The sequence below is a fragment of the Mangifera indica genome, chromosome 18 (assembly GCF_011075055.1).
Source record: "Mangifera indica cultivar Alphonso chromosome 18, CATAS_Mindica_2.1, whole genome shotgun sequence".
Classification (NCBI taxonomy): Eukaryota; Viridiplantae; Streptophyta; class Magnoliopsida; order Sapindales; family Anacardiaceae; genus Mangifera; species Mangifera indica.
In genome coordinates this window covers 12485626-12501804 of record NC_058154.1, presented here as the reverse complement: position 1 = coordinate 12501804, position 16179 = coordinate 12485626, and the positions used below count along the sequence as shown (strand labels likewise).

At 30.2% G+C, this 16179-nt stretch overlaps 2 protein-coding genes across 3 annotated transcripts; one reads left to right on the top strand and one right to left on the bottom strand.

The window, feature by feature from the left end:
* Positions 1 to 273: 273 nt before the first annotated feature.
* On the bottom strand, positions 274 to 4401 carry LOC123201774 (uncharacterized membrane protein YuiD-like). The gene is made up of 5 exons (XM_044617328.1): positions 4351 to 4401; positions 3475 to 3639; positions 2754 to 2804; positions 1244 to 1336; positions 274 to 545 (listed from the first exon to the last, which is right to left on the bottom strand). Exons 1-5 carry the CDS (start codon positions 4399 to 4401, stop codon positions 483 to 485), a joined length of 423 nt encoding a protein of 140 aa, XP_044473263.1. The 3' UTR covers positions 274 to 482.
* Positions 4402 to 11926: 7525 nt separating this feature from the next.
* Positions 11927 to 13881, top strand: LOC123201807 (beta-amyrin 28-monooxygenase-like). Of its 2 annotated transcripts, none has more exons than XM_044617365.1 (3): positions 11927 to 12905; positions 13012 to 13199; positions 13490 to 13881. In XM_044617365.1, exons 1-3 carry the CDS (start codon positions 11957 to 11959, stop codon positions 13793 to 13795), a joined length of 1443 nt encoding a protein of 480 aa, XP_044473300.1. In that variant the 5' UTR covers positions 11927 to 11956; the 3' UTR covers positions 13796 to 13881. The 2 variants fall into 2 exon arrangements, with proteins under 2 accessions (XP_044473300.1, XP_044473301.1); XM_044617366.1 differs by having other exon boundaries at positions 13572 to 13808.
* The last annotated feature ends 2298 nt before the right edge of the window (positions 13882 to 16179 follow it).

Genomic DNA, 16179 nt, shown 5'->3' with positions numbered 1-16179 from the left:
GTATTGATCAATGATACGGTGATAACTAATCACGAAAGAGCTTTCTTAGTTTAGAAACAAAAGAAATGAGACAATGAGTGACCACAAGGACAAGCAATGGTGATGTATGAGCAATGTTATGTGTATCATGTTTTGAATACCTAATTAAGGTATCCAGTTGATGTGTCATCATAAGACAGGATGTTATTTTATTTTTAATTCAAAATCACTTAATCAGATAATGATATATCATCCAAATACCTAATTTGATACTCAAATTAGGTGCACATAGTTTTATTGGGTGATGCATATCATTTAGTGAAGCAGTCCTAAGTTCTGATGATGATGGCAAGCAATTATATCAGCTACAGCATCAAGGTATGGAGATTTTCTCGATTTAGTTTGCTGCAGTACACAAGCAGGAAAGCTTGCAATGCAGCAACATCAAATGTAGTAATGTTAATTAGAATTGTCAAAGAATTGCTCCTGGCCACACTTTCACATCATCCCTTGGAAGTTCTCATGAGATGTGCTACTAAACATCCCAGAATTGCACCAGCAGCAACCTGCAACAACATTAATGAAACAACAAGTTAACACTGTTAAGAAAAATTGAATGAAATTTAACCAAGTCAAGGGTTAAGAAGTTGAAAGACGATAAGTGAAGTTCAAAGATGAAAAGTTAAGGTTTAACAATGGAATTCAATGTCCGTCCCCTCTCAGTATAAAAGGGGCTTCTCCTGTCATTTGAACACACAAATTTCTCGGGAGTTGTCTCAGTTTCTTTTTTTAACTCCAAAATTTTCTCTCTTAGTTCATCCGAATAAAAGAGTGATGTCTCTCTAGCTATTATTTCGTTGTTGTATCATAGGAAATAGACATTGTTCAAACTCTTATGCATTCGAGGGCAGGAGACGAATCTGTTTTAAGGAAACCATGCGTTACATAAACCTCAACTTTCAACCTTAGTTTGTTCTAAATATTCTTTACCGGTATTCTATCCATCATATAGAAGGTTCTCTTACTCTCAATCTGAAAGTCAGTATTATAATCTTGGAATACGTTTGTATTTTAATTCTATTGTTTTGTCAACAAAAATTAGTTGAAAAATGGGATAAGTGATCAAAAGTTGCATGAGATGCAGTGAGAGTTCTGAAAGCCAGTTTATCTAAAATTGCACAAGCAATAGCTCCATCGAGAGCATTAGAAATGAATAATGAATATAGCATAATGAAAGCATACCAAATAAGAAAATGTCACAGACCTGAACAGGAGTATGGCCAATGGAATCACGTAGAGGTCTAACATTGGAGACGGCGTGTTCAGGAGGCAGCTCGCATACAATTTGATTCAGTAACTGCAATGAAGAGCACCAACAGTAACAACATATCAGAAAAAGAGATATAGAGGTAGCAGAAGCCCTGACAAGAATTTCTGTTATTTATTTCTTCCCTTTCATTTCACCAGAAAACTTATCTGGGAAACCGAATTATCTAAGAGAAATTGAAATTTTTAACCTTATTTTAATCTGTGTATATATATATATATATATCACTTATTTTAAAACTTAAACAAATATACCACAACAGTAATCTACTTCCCTAAAATACTCTTCTTTAAATGATCCACTCTTTTTTCTTTGGAAATTTGTTCTCTCTTCTTCCTCAATTTTCAAATAAGGACTCATGCAAAAAGATCCTCTCTTTTTTTCTCTACAACCTTAGAACTGTACCATGATGAGTAAAAAAAATTATTTGGTAAAATTTAACTAAAAAAAATAAAGAGTTCACATTTAACTGAAAAAAAAAAGTTACAGAAAAATTTAAAAAAACGTTGGCGTTGGCCAACCCTTCAATTAAAAAAGGGTTGGCATGGGCTCACTCTTTTATAAAATAAAAGGGTTGGCATCACGCCAACCCTTCTTAAAACTAAAAAGGGTTGGCGTCAGCTCTTTTATTTTATTGTTATAAATTTTTGGATTCTTTTTCATGTGATGGGGTTATATAAGTTAAAATATTGTTTTTATAAAAGAGAATTTAAAAATCTTTAAATGCAGTGGACCCTATTGTATGAAAGAAAATCCAAAAATCTTCAAATTCAATAGGACTTACTATATAGGTGTTGGTGTGAACTGAATCTTCCATGCAGTGAACTAAATTTTAAAAAAACATAAGTCAATGGGTGTTGGCGTCGTCAACCCCTTGGCGTTGCCGCCAAGGGTTGGCGTTAACGCCAAAGGGTTGGTGACGCCAACCCGTTCTTCGTTTGAAAATTTTTTAGATTTAAAATTTTGTATTTTATAACCATTAATATAATATTATAACAACTTTAAACAATAAAAATAATATGAAATAACAGTATTAAATAATCTAATAATATAAAATCACAATAAAATTAAATTTCACATGAACTCATGAACATGAATCTATCATACATTATTTGATTTTCAATTGTTCATAAAGAAAACACATAATATATAAGTTTTATTGTTCAATCACATGTTTTCTTTGTTGAAGAATTTTTTCATGCTACAAAGATTTCTTCCTCACTGGAAGGCTGAAGAAAAAAAGAGAGATGATATTCTCTCTTTCTGTATGAGTTACATCAATAGGGGTATTTTAGAACAATGTTATACTGTTGTGGTAGTTTTGTTTAAACTTTAAAATAACTGGTATATATGTATACACGGTAAAAAAAAGGGCAAAAATTTCAATTTCCCATTATCTAATATGTATTATTGAAGAAATGAAATTACATTGAAGCAGTTAGCTTACTTCGGCCTGACGACCAGCCTGAAGGCGCACACCAGAAGCATCAGTCATTACCTTCAAGGGACCACGAAATATTATTAATCTCTATAACTTTCCAATGCCAATAAGCACAAAGACTAAAATGAGAAGGTACTAGAAATGGCAAAATAATTATCCAGATGCTAAATCTATCCAGCAAAATGAATCGTCTGAATGAGTGAAAATGATAGGAAACTGAGAGCACTGATTTTTTGTGGATTAACTTCTTTGAATAAGAAATTTATTTGAACTTGTTACAATCCCACAAGCAATGGTATTAAATTTGGATTCTATATTATTTAGTATGAGTTTTTAGTATAAAATTTAAATGACTATGGACTCTCTAACCTCAACAATTAGTTCTTAGGATGTGGTTTTTCTAGAGTTTATTTCATTTGACATGTCTCCCAATTGTAATCATATAACATATGTGGTAATGTTTGCCTTGTACTGTTTATTCGAGACTAGCAAGGAGTTGGCATATAGTCAACCTATATGGACATCAGAGATACGGAGTGTGATGATATATTAAAATCTCAAGTACAATATATAAGACTTAAACTTTATATTAAAAAGTTTTATATAACTTCGTATTCTCCAATTTTAATAGATAAATTTTAGGGTGTAATTCTTTTGAAGATTCTTATCATATTAATACGCATACAGACATAAAAGAATGAACAAGACCCGGTTTACCAGTACGTACTACAAATGCGAAAATGAGTGCAACAGAAAACTCTGATCCCCCAGTTCCTTCTTGTAAGACTATAGCAACAGCAAGAGCAGTCACGGTTGCTGAATGGGATGATGGCATTCCACCAGATCTAACCATTCTTGTCAGGCCCCATCTTTTCTCCTTGTACGTGCTCGTCTAGGAGGATACATTAAAGAACTAATCACAGATATTTCATTGTTATAAAAATAAAAAACGTATTGAATTTCCTTCACATTGGAGTCATCTGCCTCAAAGTCAAATCTAGAGACAGACCACTGTGTGCAAAAGCTTTCAAATTCAGCATACTTTCCTCTCCCTATCAACTCATTGAATTGTAACAGAGTTTATACTTGTAAACAAGTTTTCATGTGTTAGTAATACTCAAATCACAATTTCAAATATGACATAAGGCTCAAAATCAATCAAAAGAACATTCAAATCTACCACCCAACACAAACAGCAATTGGCAGGCATACCAAAGCAAAACTGCTCACACAACGCTACAGTTTACATGTTAATGTGCATGCCTTCGTAAAGAAAATCATTAAGAAAGCAAAATTTTGAGACTCTTTTTCCTTTGTTCTTATAAGGAAGACAATTGTTTGTATCCTTTTTCCCATGTCTTCGGAATCCACACCTTATAATCCAAGCAAGACAGACAGTCAAGCTCTTGCTAGATATACAAACCTCACGCCATTTTAGGAATCCCAGATTGGCAGAGAATGCATCGGTTGGGAATTAAATTGGGTTTGGGTACATAAGTGTGAGAAAAACCTTGTCCATTAAACTAGATTTTGGAGCAGGAAAGACCCAATAACACTTTGTAGAGGCCAATCAAGTGATATCAAAGACTAGGGTTTAACGAACAAATCTCCAAGGGAAGGCTTCCAGTCCAACTAGTTCTCTACTTTTACCCATCCCTCGAAGCCCGCTTAGGATGGGTTTTGTATCCTCGAAGGCTCAGTTAAGGTGGGCTTCGTTGTGACTGGTGTTAGACCGATAACTGTTGGATTGGTAGGAATCTCATATTGATTGAGAATTGACATGTATATAAGTGTGAGGGAGTCTCACCCCTGTGTTGGACCTGATGGCCAGATGATTATTAGGAATCCCAATGGTATAACAAAATGAGAAAAAAAACTCACCTCTCGAGTTAGCTTTTAGGGTGAGAAATGCATTAGCACTTTATGAAGGTCCACGCATCATAAATTAAAGTTCAAGATTTGCGTTACACAAATAGCACTTATTCCAAAGTATGCATTGGTTAACAGTTCATTATGAAATAGACTAATAGATAATGGAAGTTCAAAGTTTATTTCCAGAACAATTTCTACCATTAACTGTTTCCAATAAGGCCATATTTTTAACATTTAATATCATAATATTTAAGAATATTCAACTGCCCACAACACAACATCATTTTAACAATATGTGACTTGAATTTGTAGTTCGAGTTTGTAACTCATTTATAATAAGATGTCATTCTACACATCTTTGGGTAAAACAATATTGTTCTGCCTATCAAACTAAAATCAGATCAGTTTGAATCCACTCTTATTTGCTTAATTGGATCCCAACTAGATTATTATTCATTTGCAAAGGACATCGCTGAGTTCCCATCTAATAGCCCTCATGTTTCCACACAATCATGTCAAACTCTACCCACCACATCTAGGACTGATTAAACCGATTGGCTTTCATAAATTATCATGGGTAGTCATCAAAATAAGAAAGCAAATTATATTAAAGACACATGGACAACTCAAATCTTTGTATTTTTTTAATATTTTAAATAGAAATTAGGGAAGTCCCGAAGGGGGAGCCATGTGTGTGGACTTAAAAAGGGACCAAACTTTTGAAGTTCGAGCCATTTTCATCAGTAAAGTAATGTATTTATATAAATAATATATATAATTTTATATATAAATAATTTTATTGGTAAAAAAATTGCTAAAGTATTTTGCTGGTTTTATAAGGTTTAAGATTTTTTTTTTCGAATTGAAAAATATAAGTATAACAAAGCTAAAATAGTTGATCGTTTATTTAAAACTAAACTTTCAACTATTTACCTAGAATTGTTAACCAGTTATTAAAATGTCATTTACATACAAGCATTTTCATATGAAATCAACACAATTAATACGTAATAGTAATAGTATAAGTTTTTTTAAAATAACAAGAGAAAAGTGTTTGTAACAATAATGTTTCAAGCGCTAATAATGCACAAAACACAAATATCCAATTATATTAATTTGAATTAGAGATAAAATAATACTTAATTATATAATAATATATTAACATATGTACGCATTATTAATACATATAATATTACTCATATTTTCAGCAAAAAAATTCGTATTCTACATTATTTTTATTATTATTATTATTATTTAAGAGAGATTCTAGTGTAAGAAACCCATAATCTTTATACCAAGTTACTTGAATGACACTCCATTAATTTCAAAGATTGGAACATTGAATTGAAACAATCAATTTTATGGGGCACACTCACTTTGGGTGGTTAGATTTGTAAACAAGAGATGAAATTTTCATATGGTGAAATTTTGGTTGAATTGACTTTGGGTTTTTGTGGTTATCACATGGTTGGCACCTAATAAAAGTAACTTTGTAACTCTCTATTTTAAAGTCACAATTGAAATTTTGCAGAGAAAGCATCTCGTCTTCAACTTCATGGTGCCGACACATGTGGTGGGTAGGGTTCATGTGATCTTTCTTAATTAAAATCAAAATTGATATGCATCTGTATCGGATATGAAAATAACAAAAAACTGTCACATTGCCATGTCCTCCCAGACATGTTCCCTCCTGATTAAATGAACTAAGTAGGTTCGAAACTAACTAACCTATTAGCTCAGTTGATTAGAGCATAGTACTAATAACATGAAGGTCGCAAAAAGACCTTTTACTTTGAAAAAAAAAAAAAAACTAAGTAGCTTCGAAATTGTAAAAATAAATAAATAAACCATAAATTTTACATCATTTTATAATATTTTCGTAATGCATAGTCTAAATATAACATATCACTATATGATTAAATGATTTTGAAACTTATATGTACAACTATTTTATTTTATCATTCATATAGTAATTTTGTTGGGAATCTATTGGTTTGTGATATAAATTTAAAAAAATTTAAAATAGTAATATTGTTGTGATAAGCTATCTAGAATTGGAGATGGATTCTATCAGAGCCGAGTTTGAATTTTGGTAAGCTTAAGTTTGGCTGAAAAAGTTAAGTTTGAGTCTAAGCTTAAGCTTGACTAATTATTTTAAAACTAGTTCGAGCTTAGTTCAGCTTGAGGGTTAAATTGGTTTGGTTTTGTATGTGCGTGATTTTGATTTTTAATTTTTTTTTCCGTTGATGCATTTTTTTAACACATAGATAGATTGCATATACATGCATGATAAGTCTATTTCAATTAATATATTTATTTATAAATAGGTTTGAAAATTGGGAGTTTGCTTTGAAGGTCCATCCATTTTCTTCATTAATCACATAAAGGCATTGGTGGTTGGGGGGAGAGTTATTCCTCTACCTAAAAAAGGTTATTGTTATATGGGATAAGATTTATTCTTTGATAATTGTACCTTCAACAACAACAATAGATAAAGTTAGAGCAAAAATATATTGTTTTCACTACTTAGATAATGTTAACACTGGCAAAAACAATTTGAATTTGCCGAAACGATATCATTTTGCTCGTGAGTCTATCGTGCTAAGCACCCCTATTACTTGAGCTCAAACATGATAACATCACAAACTTATAATTCAATCTCAACTCATAACCACTCATTTCGAACTTGAACAAGCCAAACAAGCAATCAACCTAAAACCAACTTAGTTCGAATCCGTTTCTATTGTAGCGTGTTTTACCACTAATTGTCTTAAATACTATTTGTCTTGGACTTAAACATTCTTCATCATGTATAAACTTACTTATCGATCTGGTACATGGTTTGCACTTGAAGGACTAGCAGCAATGGGCAATACTTACATAAGGGCAGACTCCAATAGGATCAAGAGGGATCAATTAATTTTATTTGATTTTAAAAAGTTTTCATATATAACTTTTAAACTTTTTATTTGACTCCCTTTAAAATTTTAGTTAATCTTCTTTTATTTTAAAAAATTTTTGGGTATAACCCCTGAAATTTTATTTAACTTTTTTTAAAATTTTATTATCTTTTTATTTATTTTGATATATTTTATTTATGTTACATCAATTGTCCGGCTATGCATGAAGGCGTGTTGATATTCTTCGGTAATTACAAAGAGGCGATGGTGCTTGGGGGGAGAACCATGCTTCTGCCTAGAAAAGTTTATCGTTTTGTGGGTAGGACTTACAATTTAATAATTGTACCTCAGATGACAACGATTGCTAGTCGGCAAGTGTTTACTGCAAACGACTAGACAACTCAAAGTAAAAAACGTGTAACAAGGTACATCTATTCTACCTAATTTTGAGTATTGCATCGAAATAACGTAAGCCAACTTGGACTTGGATTTGTGATGTATCATCTTTTATTTGTTTAATTTTGTTTTTCAATCCAAAGATTATGGTGAATTTGACATTGTTATAATTTTCTAGCATAATTTTATTATGATACACAGCATATATTATATAATATAACATGATATAAGTAAAAAAAATTAGTATCATAAGATACAACATGATAGATATATTATAAAATATAGTACATATTACTAATGCAAATAAATACACATTTTTTAAGGAAGTTAGACTATGACATGGTAATTATATTATTTTTATTTATTATTATTATTATTTTATGATCTTTATACACACATATATATATGTATATAGATATATATATATATATATATATATATATATATATATATATATATATATATATATATATATATATATATTTGATTTTTCTTCTTCCTCTCTAGCAACTCTTTAGGATTTGAATGATTCATTATTATCTTTAACAATTCTTTATGATTTGAATGATTCTTCTTCGATAATTCCTTTTCTCTATCTTCAATGATTTCATTAAGTAAAGTTTGATCTCAAACTGGTCGTTGTGGATTTAAGTTAAGCTTAAACTAACTCTTATTTAGAGTCGATTAGATTTGAATCCACTCTATAAAGTACTATTGAATCTAGATATCATAAAGATAAAGGTAATAAAAAAATTAATACCAAAATTGATCCTATCAACTAAATTATCATCCCTAAAGTTAGTCTTATGTCATAAATCAAAACTAAATCGATAATATTATTGATAAAGAACTTAGATTTTTAACAACAATAAAATTATGTACATAACTTTGTGTACAATTTTTGTGTACAATTTTATACACAAATTATGATGTATCTCATTGTAATTGGGTGTTGGTTTATCTTTAATTTTTAACTATTCAATTATTTACTAACACATCGTTGTTTGTGCACATAGTATTACTCTTTTAACAATTTGAAGTAATTGGTTTGAATATTTCCCTTACATTGCAAGTCATCAAAAGTTTAAATGTTATATTTATATAATGATACATCATCTAAATATATAATTTAATATTCAAAGCTAGGTGGGTGCCTACGCGTATTGTGGGTAGGCTTTATGTCATTTTTTCAATTAAAATGAGAATTAATGTGCCTTTACATCGAATGTGAGAAAAAAACTGTCACATTGCCAATGTACCCCAACACATGTTTCCTCTTGATTTAATGCACCATGAATAAAAATAGACTATGTATGTTCAAAAATTGTAAAAATAAATAAATAAATAAATATACCATCAATTTTATATCATTTTATAATATTTTGGTAATTTGTAGTTTAACATTAATATATCACTACGTGATTAAATCATTTTGAGAATACTAAATGTACAACTATTGTATTTTATCATTCATATAGTAATTTTTTTAGAATCCCTTTATTTGTGATGTAAATTTGAAAATATAAAAATAGGATGTAATATTATTATGATAATACTATCTGAAATTAGGGGTGAATTCAATTGAAACCAAATTGAGTTTGAGTCAGCTCGAGTTGAAAAAGTCAAGCTTGAAGAGTTCCTTTTAAACTAGTTCGAGCTCAATTCGATTTGAGGGGCAAATATGTCTTATTTTGTGTAGGCATAATTTTGATTTTCAATTTCTTTTCTATTGGTTCCTTTTTTTAACACATAGATTACATATACATGCATGATAATTTTAATTTCTTTTAATATATTTATACTAAATAGGTATGAAAATTGGGAGTTTGCTTCACGTATAGATATGGTACATGGTTTGCACACTTACATAGAGGCAGACCCAGGTTGACCCTCTTAAATCTGAAAATTTTTATATATTTTCTTTAAATTTTTAGTTAACCTTACTTTGAAAAATTTATTGATATAACCTTTAAAATTTTATTTAATTTCTTATAAATTTTATTATTTTTATTTATTTTTTTATATTTTACTTTTTTTTAGCACTGACCCCTTAAATTTTACTTCTGGATCTACCACTGATAATAGCAATTGTCCAACTATGCGTGAAGGTTTGTTGATTTTCTTCATTGATCACACAGAGAAGCCATGGTGGTGGGGGAGAAAGTTATTGCGCCTGCCTAGAAAAGGGGTTACTGTTACGTGGGTAGGACATGCAATTTAATAATTGTACCTCGAACAATAGCAATTACCAATCAGCAAGCCTTTGATGTATGCCAAACAGTTGATTAATGACCTAACACCTTATCGGATAACTCACATTGTTTAAATGAATATAATCATATAATAATGGGTACATCTTTTCCAAGTAAGAAAATATTTAAACTATTTAATTATAACTACGTTTCTATTATTAAATCAAGTATTCAAATTGAAAGAATAAGCACTATGCAAAAGAATATTCAACCAGTTAGATAACACATATCGTATTAAATGAAAAGCGGTGGCTTTATAACCAACTTTTTTCAATGTGTAACCATTTTGACAGTGCACATATTATCTTAATCAAACGGATATATAAATTTAGTAAAACCTTAATATCTTTAGGTGACAACAACATCCTCTCATTCTATGTATTTAAACCAAAGAAAATATTTAACAAAAAGGTCTTTGGGATCTACTAGCTTTTACTCTAAGATCTCTTATTATCTCATTCTCATAAAATCTTCTTAAGCCAAAAGAAAAAAAATAAACTATAAATCTCCTGCTAATCTTTTAGTATCACTTATTGTAATTGTTCAATGTAATTACATTGTAAAGAAGATTAATCAACACTACAATGAACACAGTTTTTGCTTAAACAACCGAATCATTTGAAAAACACATTTTCTTTGACTAATTTATTGATTTTTCTAATTACACAGACACTCTCTGTTGCACCCTAATCACAACACTGACATTATATTTCCAGATAGTTACATTGTTACGATGGTACAATTTCCCCCATCAACACTTTTCTTGCTTAAGTTTGATTTCTTAATGGTTTACAGCTCCCAACCACTAAATTTATGTATATAATCTTCTTAGTGATTTATTGATACATACCTATCGAAGGAAAAATATCAAATTTGGTCCCTACTACATGGGCTATGATGGGTCTAAATTCATGTATAAAATAAACTGCTAACTAAAAAATTTGGTGATACAATTTATTTTTCTTTAATTATCATAATATAGGCAGAAAGAGACCCTAATTCTCTAAACTGTGTGTGGCATGTTAATCTTCCAAATTAGATTATTTGCCCACCCCTTCCTAATAGAAACGGAAATGGGAACAGGAATAAGGATAGATACAATTTAAATCCTCGCAATTAGGGATGACACAAGAATAGAGATAAATATATCTCTGGCTCATCTCCTCTCTAATTTGTCTACTCCCCTTTATAGCTCCTAATTAAACCTTTAAATGAATTTTTTTTAAGAAGTTTGAATTATTACAAATATACTATAATATTTAATAAATATTATGTTATTTTTCTAATAAAGATAAAATGGAAAAGAGAAAGGAAATTTTCTCTGTAGAAACGGGGAGGGGATATGAGACATATGAGACTTCACTGTATATATATACACACACATAAATAGATATATATATATATATATATATATATATATAAAATTGAATATTATTGTATCTTTAATTTACACAAATGGGTATACACATGTGATTGGGTGTTACTCTATCCTTAATTCAAAATCATATAATTACGTAATAACAGACATCAAGTGTATATTCATTTGCGTATTCAAAGTATGTATATATAATTTATTTTATATATAAATATATAAACAATGCGATACATAACCAGTTTTGCATATAAAATAAGTATACACATAATATATTATCACGTAATTTGATATTACTTTATTCTTAATCTAAAATCATTCATGGTCCATTGCACGTGTATATATATATGTAAATATAATCTTTACATATTCATTTCATATCAACAATTTCTTCACCAACTTCAAGCAAACTTGGCCATGGAGTTCTTCCATTCCGGCTTAATCCTCTTTATTACTCTTTTCCTCTCTGTATCTCTAGCTTACCTCTTTCGCTATAAATCCAAATCTTCTCATGCCAACCTTCCTCCAGGCAATATGGGCTTGCCATTCATAGGCGAAACCCTGGAGTTTCTCAACACTGGCCGAAAGGGTCATCCTGAGAAGTTCATTTCTGACAGAATAGCCAAATACTCCTCCCCAATCTTCAAGACTTCAATCTTCGCTGAACCCACTGTTGTTTTTTGCGGTGCAGCTTCTAACAAGTTCTTGTTCTCCAATGAGAACAAGCTTGTCGAATCCTGGTGGCCAGATTCCGTTTATAAAATCTTCCCTTCATGCTCACAAACATCTTCTAAAGAAGAATCCAAGAAGATGAGGAAGATGTTACCCAGCTTTCTAAAGCCAGAGGCCTTGATAAAATACGTTGGAACGATGGATTCCATTGCCCAGAGGCATTTTCAGGCTTGTTGGGAAGGCCAAGAACAACTTAAAGTCTTCCCTCTTGCAAAAAAATACACCTTCTGGGTTGCATGCAGAATTTTCTTAAGCCTGGAGGATCCTAAGCGTGTTGCAAAATTTGCTGATTCTTTCAATGTTTTGGTTTCAGGAGTCATTTCTCTTCCTGTAAATTTTCCAGGGACGCCATTTAACCGGGCCATCAAGGCATCGAATATGATAAGGAAGGAGTTGATAGCCATTATCGAGCAAAGGAAGGTTGATCTTAAGGAAAAAGAAACGTCTCCTGCAGATATATTGTCTCAGATGTTACAGGCACCAGATGAAAATGGAGAGTACATGAATGAGTTAGACATGGCTGATAAAATTCTGGGTTTATTGATCGGTGGCCACGACACAGCCAGTGCTGCCATTACTTTCATCGTCAAATATCTCTCTGAACTTCCTCACATATACAACCAAGTCCTAGAGGGTACGTAATCCAAACCCTATTCCAAATTAGACCAATCTGTATTTTTTTAAGTTTAGTTATAAATTTTAAATTGATTTGGTCTGGTTTTTGTCAAATATATGTATAGAACAAATGGAGATCGCAAAATCGAAGAAGCCTGGAGAGTTGTTGAACTGGGAAGATATTCAGAAAATGAAGTATTCCTGGCATGTTGCATGTGAAGTCATGAGACTTGCGCCCCCACTTCAAGGTGCTTTCAGGGAAGCCATTAACGACTTTGTCTTCCATGGCTTCTCCATTCCAAAGGGCTGGAAGGTCAGTTCGACCCACTTATACGTTACATTAATAGTAATATTATATATATAAATATATTATACAAACTTATAGAGCCTAATGTGATAATATTTTATTGGTTAATTTTAAAATAAGAGAAAAAGTAAATAATCATATAATCAAATCACAAGTTGTGTCATCTTAGTTTGTATAGATCAGTTTTTATAATTTATTTATATGTATAGTTTTATTCAACTATTAGATAATAGTTGCAGTTTCATATGTAAACTAGAATTGACATGGTTTTCCGAATTATTTTATTTACTTTGTAGCTGTATTGGAGTGTAAATTCAACACACAAGGATCCAGAATGTTTTCCAGAGCCAGAAAAATTTGATCCTTCAAGATTTGCAGGAAATGGACCAGCTTCATACACGTTTGTTCCGTTTGGAGGAGGACCCAGAATGTGCCCCGGAAAAGAATATGCTCGTTTGGAGATACTTGTGTTCATTCATAATGTGGTGAAAAGGTTCAGCTGGGAGAAGCTGGTTTCTGATGAGAAAATTATCGTGGATCCAATGCCTATGCCTGCTAAAGGATTGCCCATTTGCCTTATTCCACACAAACTTGTTGATTAAGAATAAAACTATGCGTTCAAATAAATTGTATAAATTTATATGTACAAATTGATATGATAATTTATGATTGAATAATGTAATTATTTATTATTATCTATTTTTTTTCTCACTTTAAAATCATCTAATTAAATGTTATTATCTTAACTTGCACAGATAAATTTATACAATTTATTTATATATGTAGTATTACTAGTTCATTAATTACATGAGATGTAGAACTTAATTGGTTTTATTATCTTTTTGAGTAATGTTATATACACAGTTTTAAATACATAATCAAGTAATAAGTGATGTGTCATCATGTGGTTAGTGTTATTTTATCATTAATTTAAAATCACTTAATCACATGATAATATATCATTTATATATCCAATTATGTACTTAATATTATGTATATATAGTTTTATTGTTATCTTCCTTTACGATTAATTATATGTGAGAGTGTGGTAAAGTTAATCATATAATAAGGGAAATTAAGCTGTTGTATTGTAAATTTACATGAATAAAGTATAATTCAATTTGATATGAAAAAAAGTTATAAAATTCAATATTTTATTTGAATTTGTAAAACTCTTGAATGTACTTGGATTTTTGTGACTAATCTTCATCTTTTAAAACCTTCTAAAGTGACGGTTCTTAATAGTAAAACTCTTATATTAAGGTTTTGAAAATAGGATTTAACACTAGAGTATTGGACCCTAATCAAGGGTTTTATAAAACCCAAATTGGTGTCTTCTATCATATTATAATTTGTGAAATGTATAGGGTTGTTGTTAGAGTATTTAATTACTCGATTTTAATTAAATCAATCTTTGAATTAATATTAACCCACATCAACAAATTTTCTAACCACTACAATTTATGAAAGATCAATATCAAGTGCAACAATGTCTTTTTGTGTGATTGTTCTATAACATTTGTCATTTGTGAAAATATATTTATAATATAGGTAATAATTCTAAAGAATTTACCCTATGTGAATTATCTAATTGCTAAGTTTGAGATATTGAAACAGGAATATGTCAATTATAATGTTGTTAAGAGATGGATAATAAGTTTTGAGAAAATCCCAAACATGACAAATTATATGTATCTTATCGGTGATGTTATTTATCGTATTTATAACACTATCATTCCATTAGCAACATTCCTACAATATCTATGACCAGCTTGTATTCAAATTGAATTTAATTTAAGTTGGTCATAGTGAATTTAAGGCAATCTATGTTCAAACTCAACTCAAATTGAATTTAATAGCTGATAAAAGCATTAATTCAATAACATATTATTATCTTCTAAGTAAAAATAGTTGCATGCAAACCCAAGTCACCCATACTGGATTTTTATTTTGGGAAATTTTGACCCATTGATCTTAGATTATCTCTATATCTTTGGACCATATGTAAGCATTACTCATTCTAAAATTGGACTAGGCTAATGGAGAAGAAAATTTTTCCTTGTCAAGCAAGGTCCATTTCTCCAAAAATAGCCTGATAATGGCCCAAAAGTCCTTCATGAACCTTCCTGTGGTTTTTTTAATATTACATAAATAAAAAGTAATGATATATGTACAAATGGCAAGTACTAATTAATATAAACAAACTAATATTTATTATTAATTTTTGGAGACCCAATTAAGGTGTGTTTTATTGTGAATGATGTTAGACAAATCACAGGAGGATTACGAGGAATTCCACATGGGTTGGGAATTAATGTGTTTATAAGTATGAGAGAATATTTCACCTCTTAAGCTAACTTTTAGTGTGGAAGAAACGCATTAACACTTCATAAATTCCATATAGGTTATTATGTATTAGTTCAGGGAAAGTTCAAGATTTTTTCTAGCACAATTCTGCCATAAACATTTTATTTGAAAAAAGCTAATGAAATAAGTGTGCGTTTAGTTTGAATAATTTTTTATTATCAAAAATAAAAATAATGATTGCACTATCTTATGGTATTCAAATTAAAATTGTACTGTAACTCATTAATTAGCTATGTGAAATATGATGGCACTATCTTATGGTATTCAAATTAAAATTCAAAAGAAGAAAATCGTCTCATCTTCAGCTTCATGATGCCCACACATGTGGTGGGCAGTGTTCAAGTCATCTTTCTTAATTAAAATCAAAATTGATGTGCATCTGCATGATGTGAAAAGAAAAAAAGTGTTCACATTGCCATGTCCTCCTAGACACGTTCCACCTTGATTGAATGTATCAAGGATGTTCAAAATTGAAAAATAAATAAATAAATATACCATAAAATTTACATCATTTATAATATTTTTGTAATTCGTATTCTAACGATGATATATCATTATGTGATTGAATAATTTTGAGAACTAAATATATGATCCATCTTCGTTAGAGATAAAGACACCG

What these genes read in the sequence shown, in the direction of transcription:
- LOC123201774 (XM_044617328.1), bottom strand. Translation starts at nt 4,401, where the DNA reads ATGGGTAAAAGTAGAGAACTAGTTGGACTGGAAGCCTTCCCTTGGAGA. An exon ending in AAGCCTTCCCTTGGAGATTT is followed by an intron (nt 3,640 to 4,350) that starts GTTCGTTAAACC and finishes GTATCCTCCTAG; the next exon opens with ACGAGCACGTACAAGGAGAA. An exon ending in TTGGCCATACTCCTGTTCAG is followed by an intron (nt 546 to 1,243) that starts GTCTGTGACATT and finishes ATGTTGTTGCAG; the next exon opens with GTTGCTGCTGGTGCAATTCT.
- LOC123201807 (XM_044617365.1), top strand. Translation starts at nt 11,957, where the DNA reads ATGGAGTTCTTCCATTCCGGCTTAATCCTCTTTATTACTCTTTTCCTC. An exon ending in ATACAACCAAGTCCTAGAGG is followed by an intron (nt 12,906 to 13,011) that starts GTACGTAATCCA and finishes ATATATGTATAG; the next exon opens with AACAAATGGAGATCGCAAAA. An exon ending in CCATTCCAAAGGGCTGGAAG is followed by an intron (nt 13,200 to 13,489) that starts GTCAGTTCGACC and finishes TTTACTTTGTAG; the next exon opens with CTGTATTGGAGTGTAAATTC.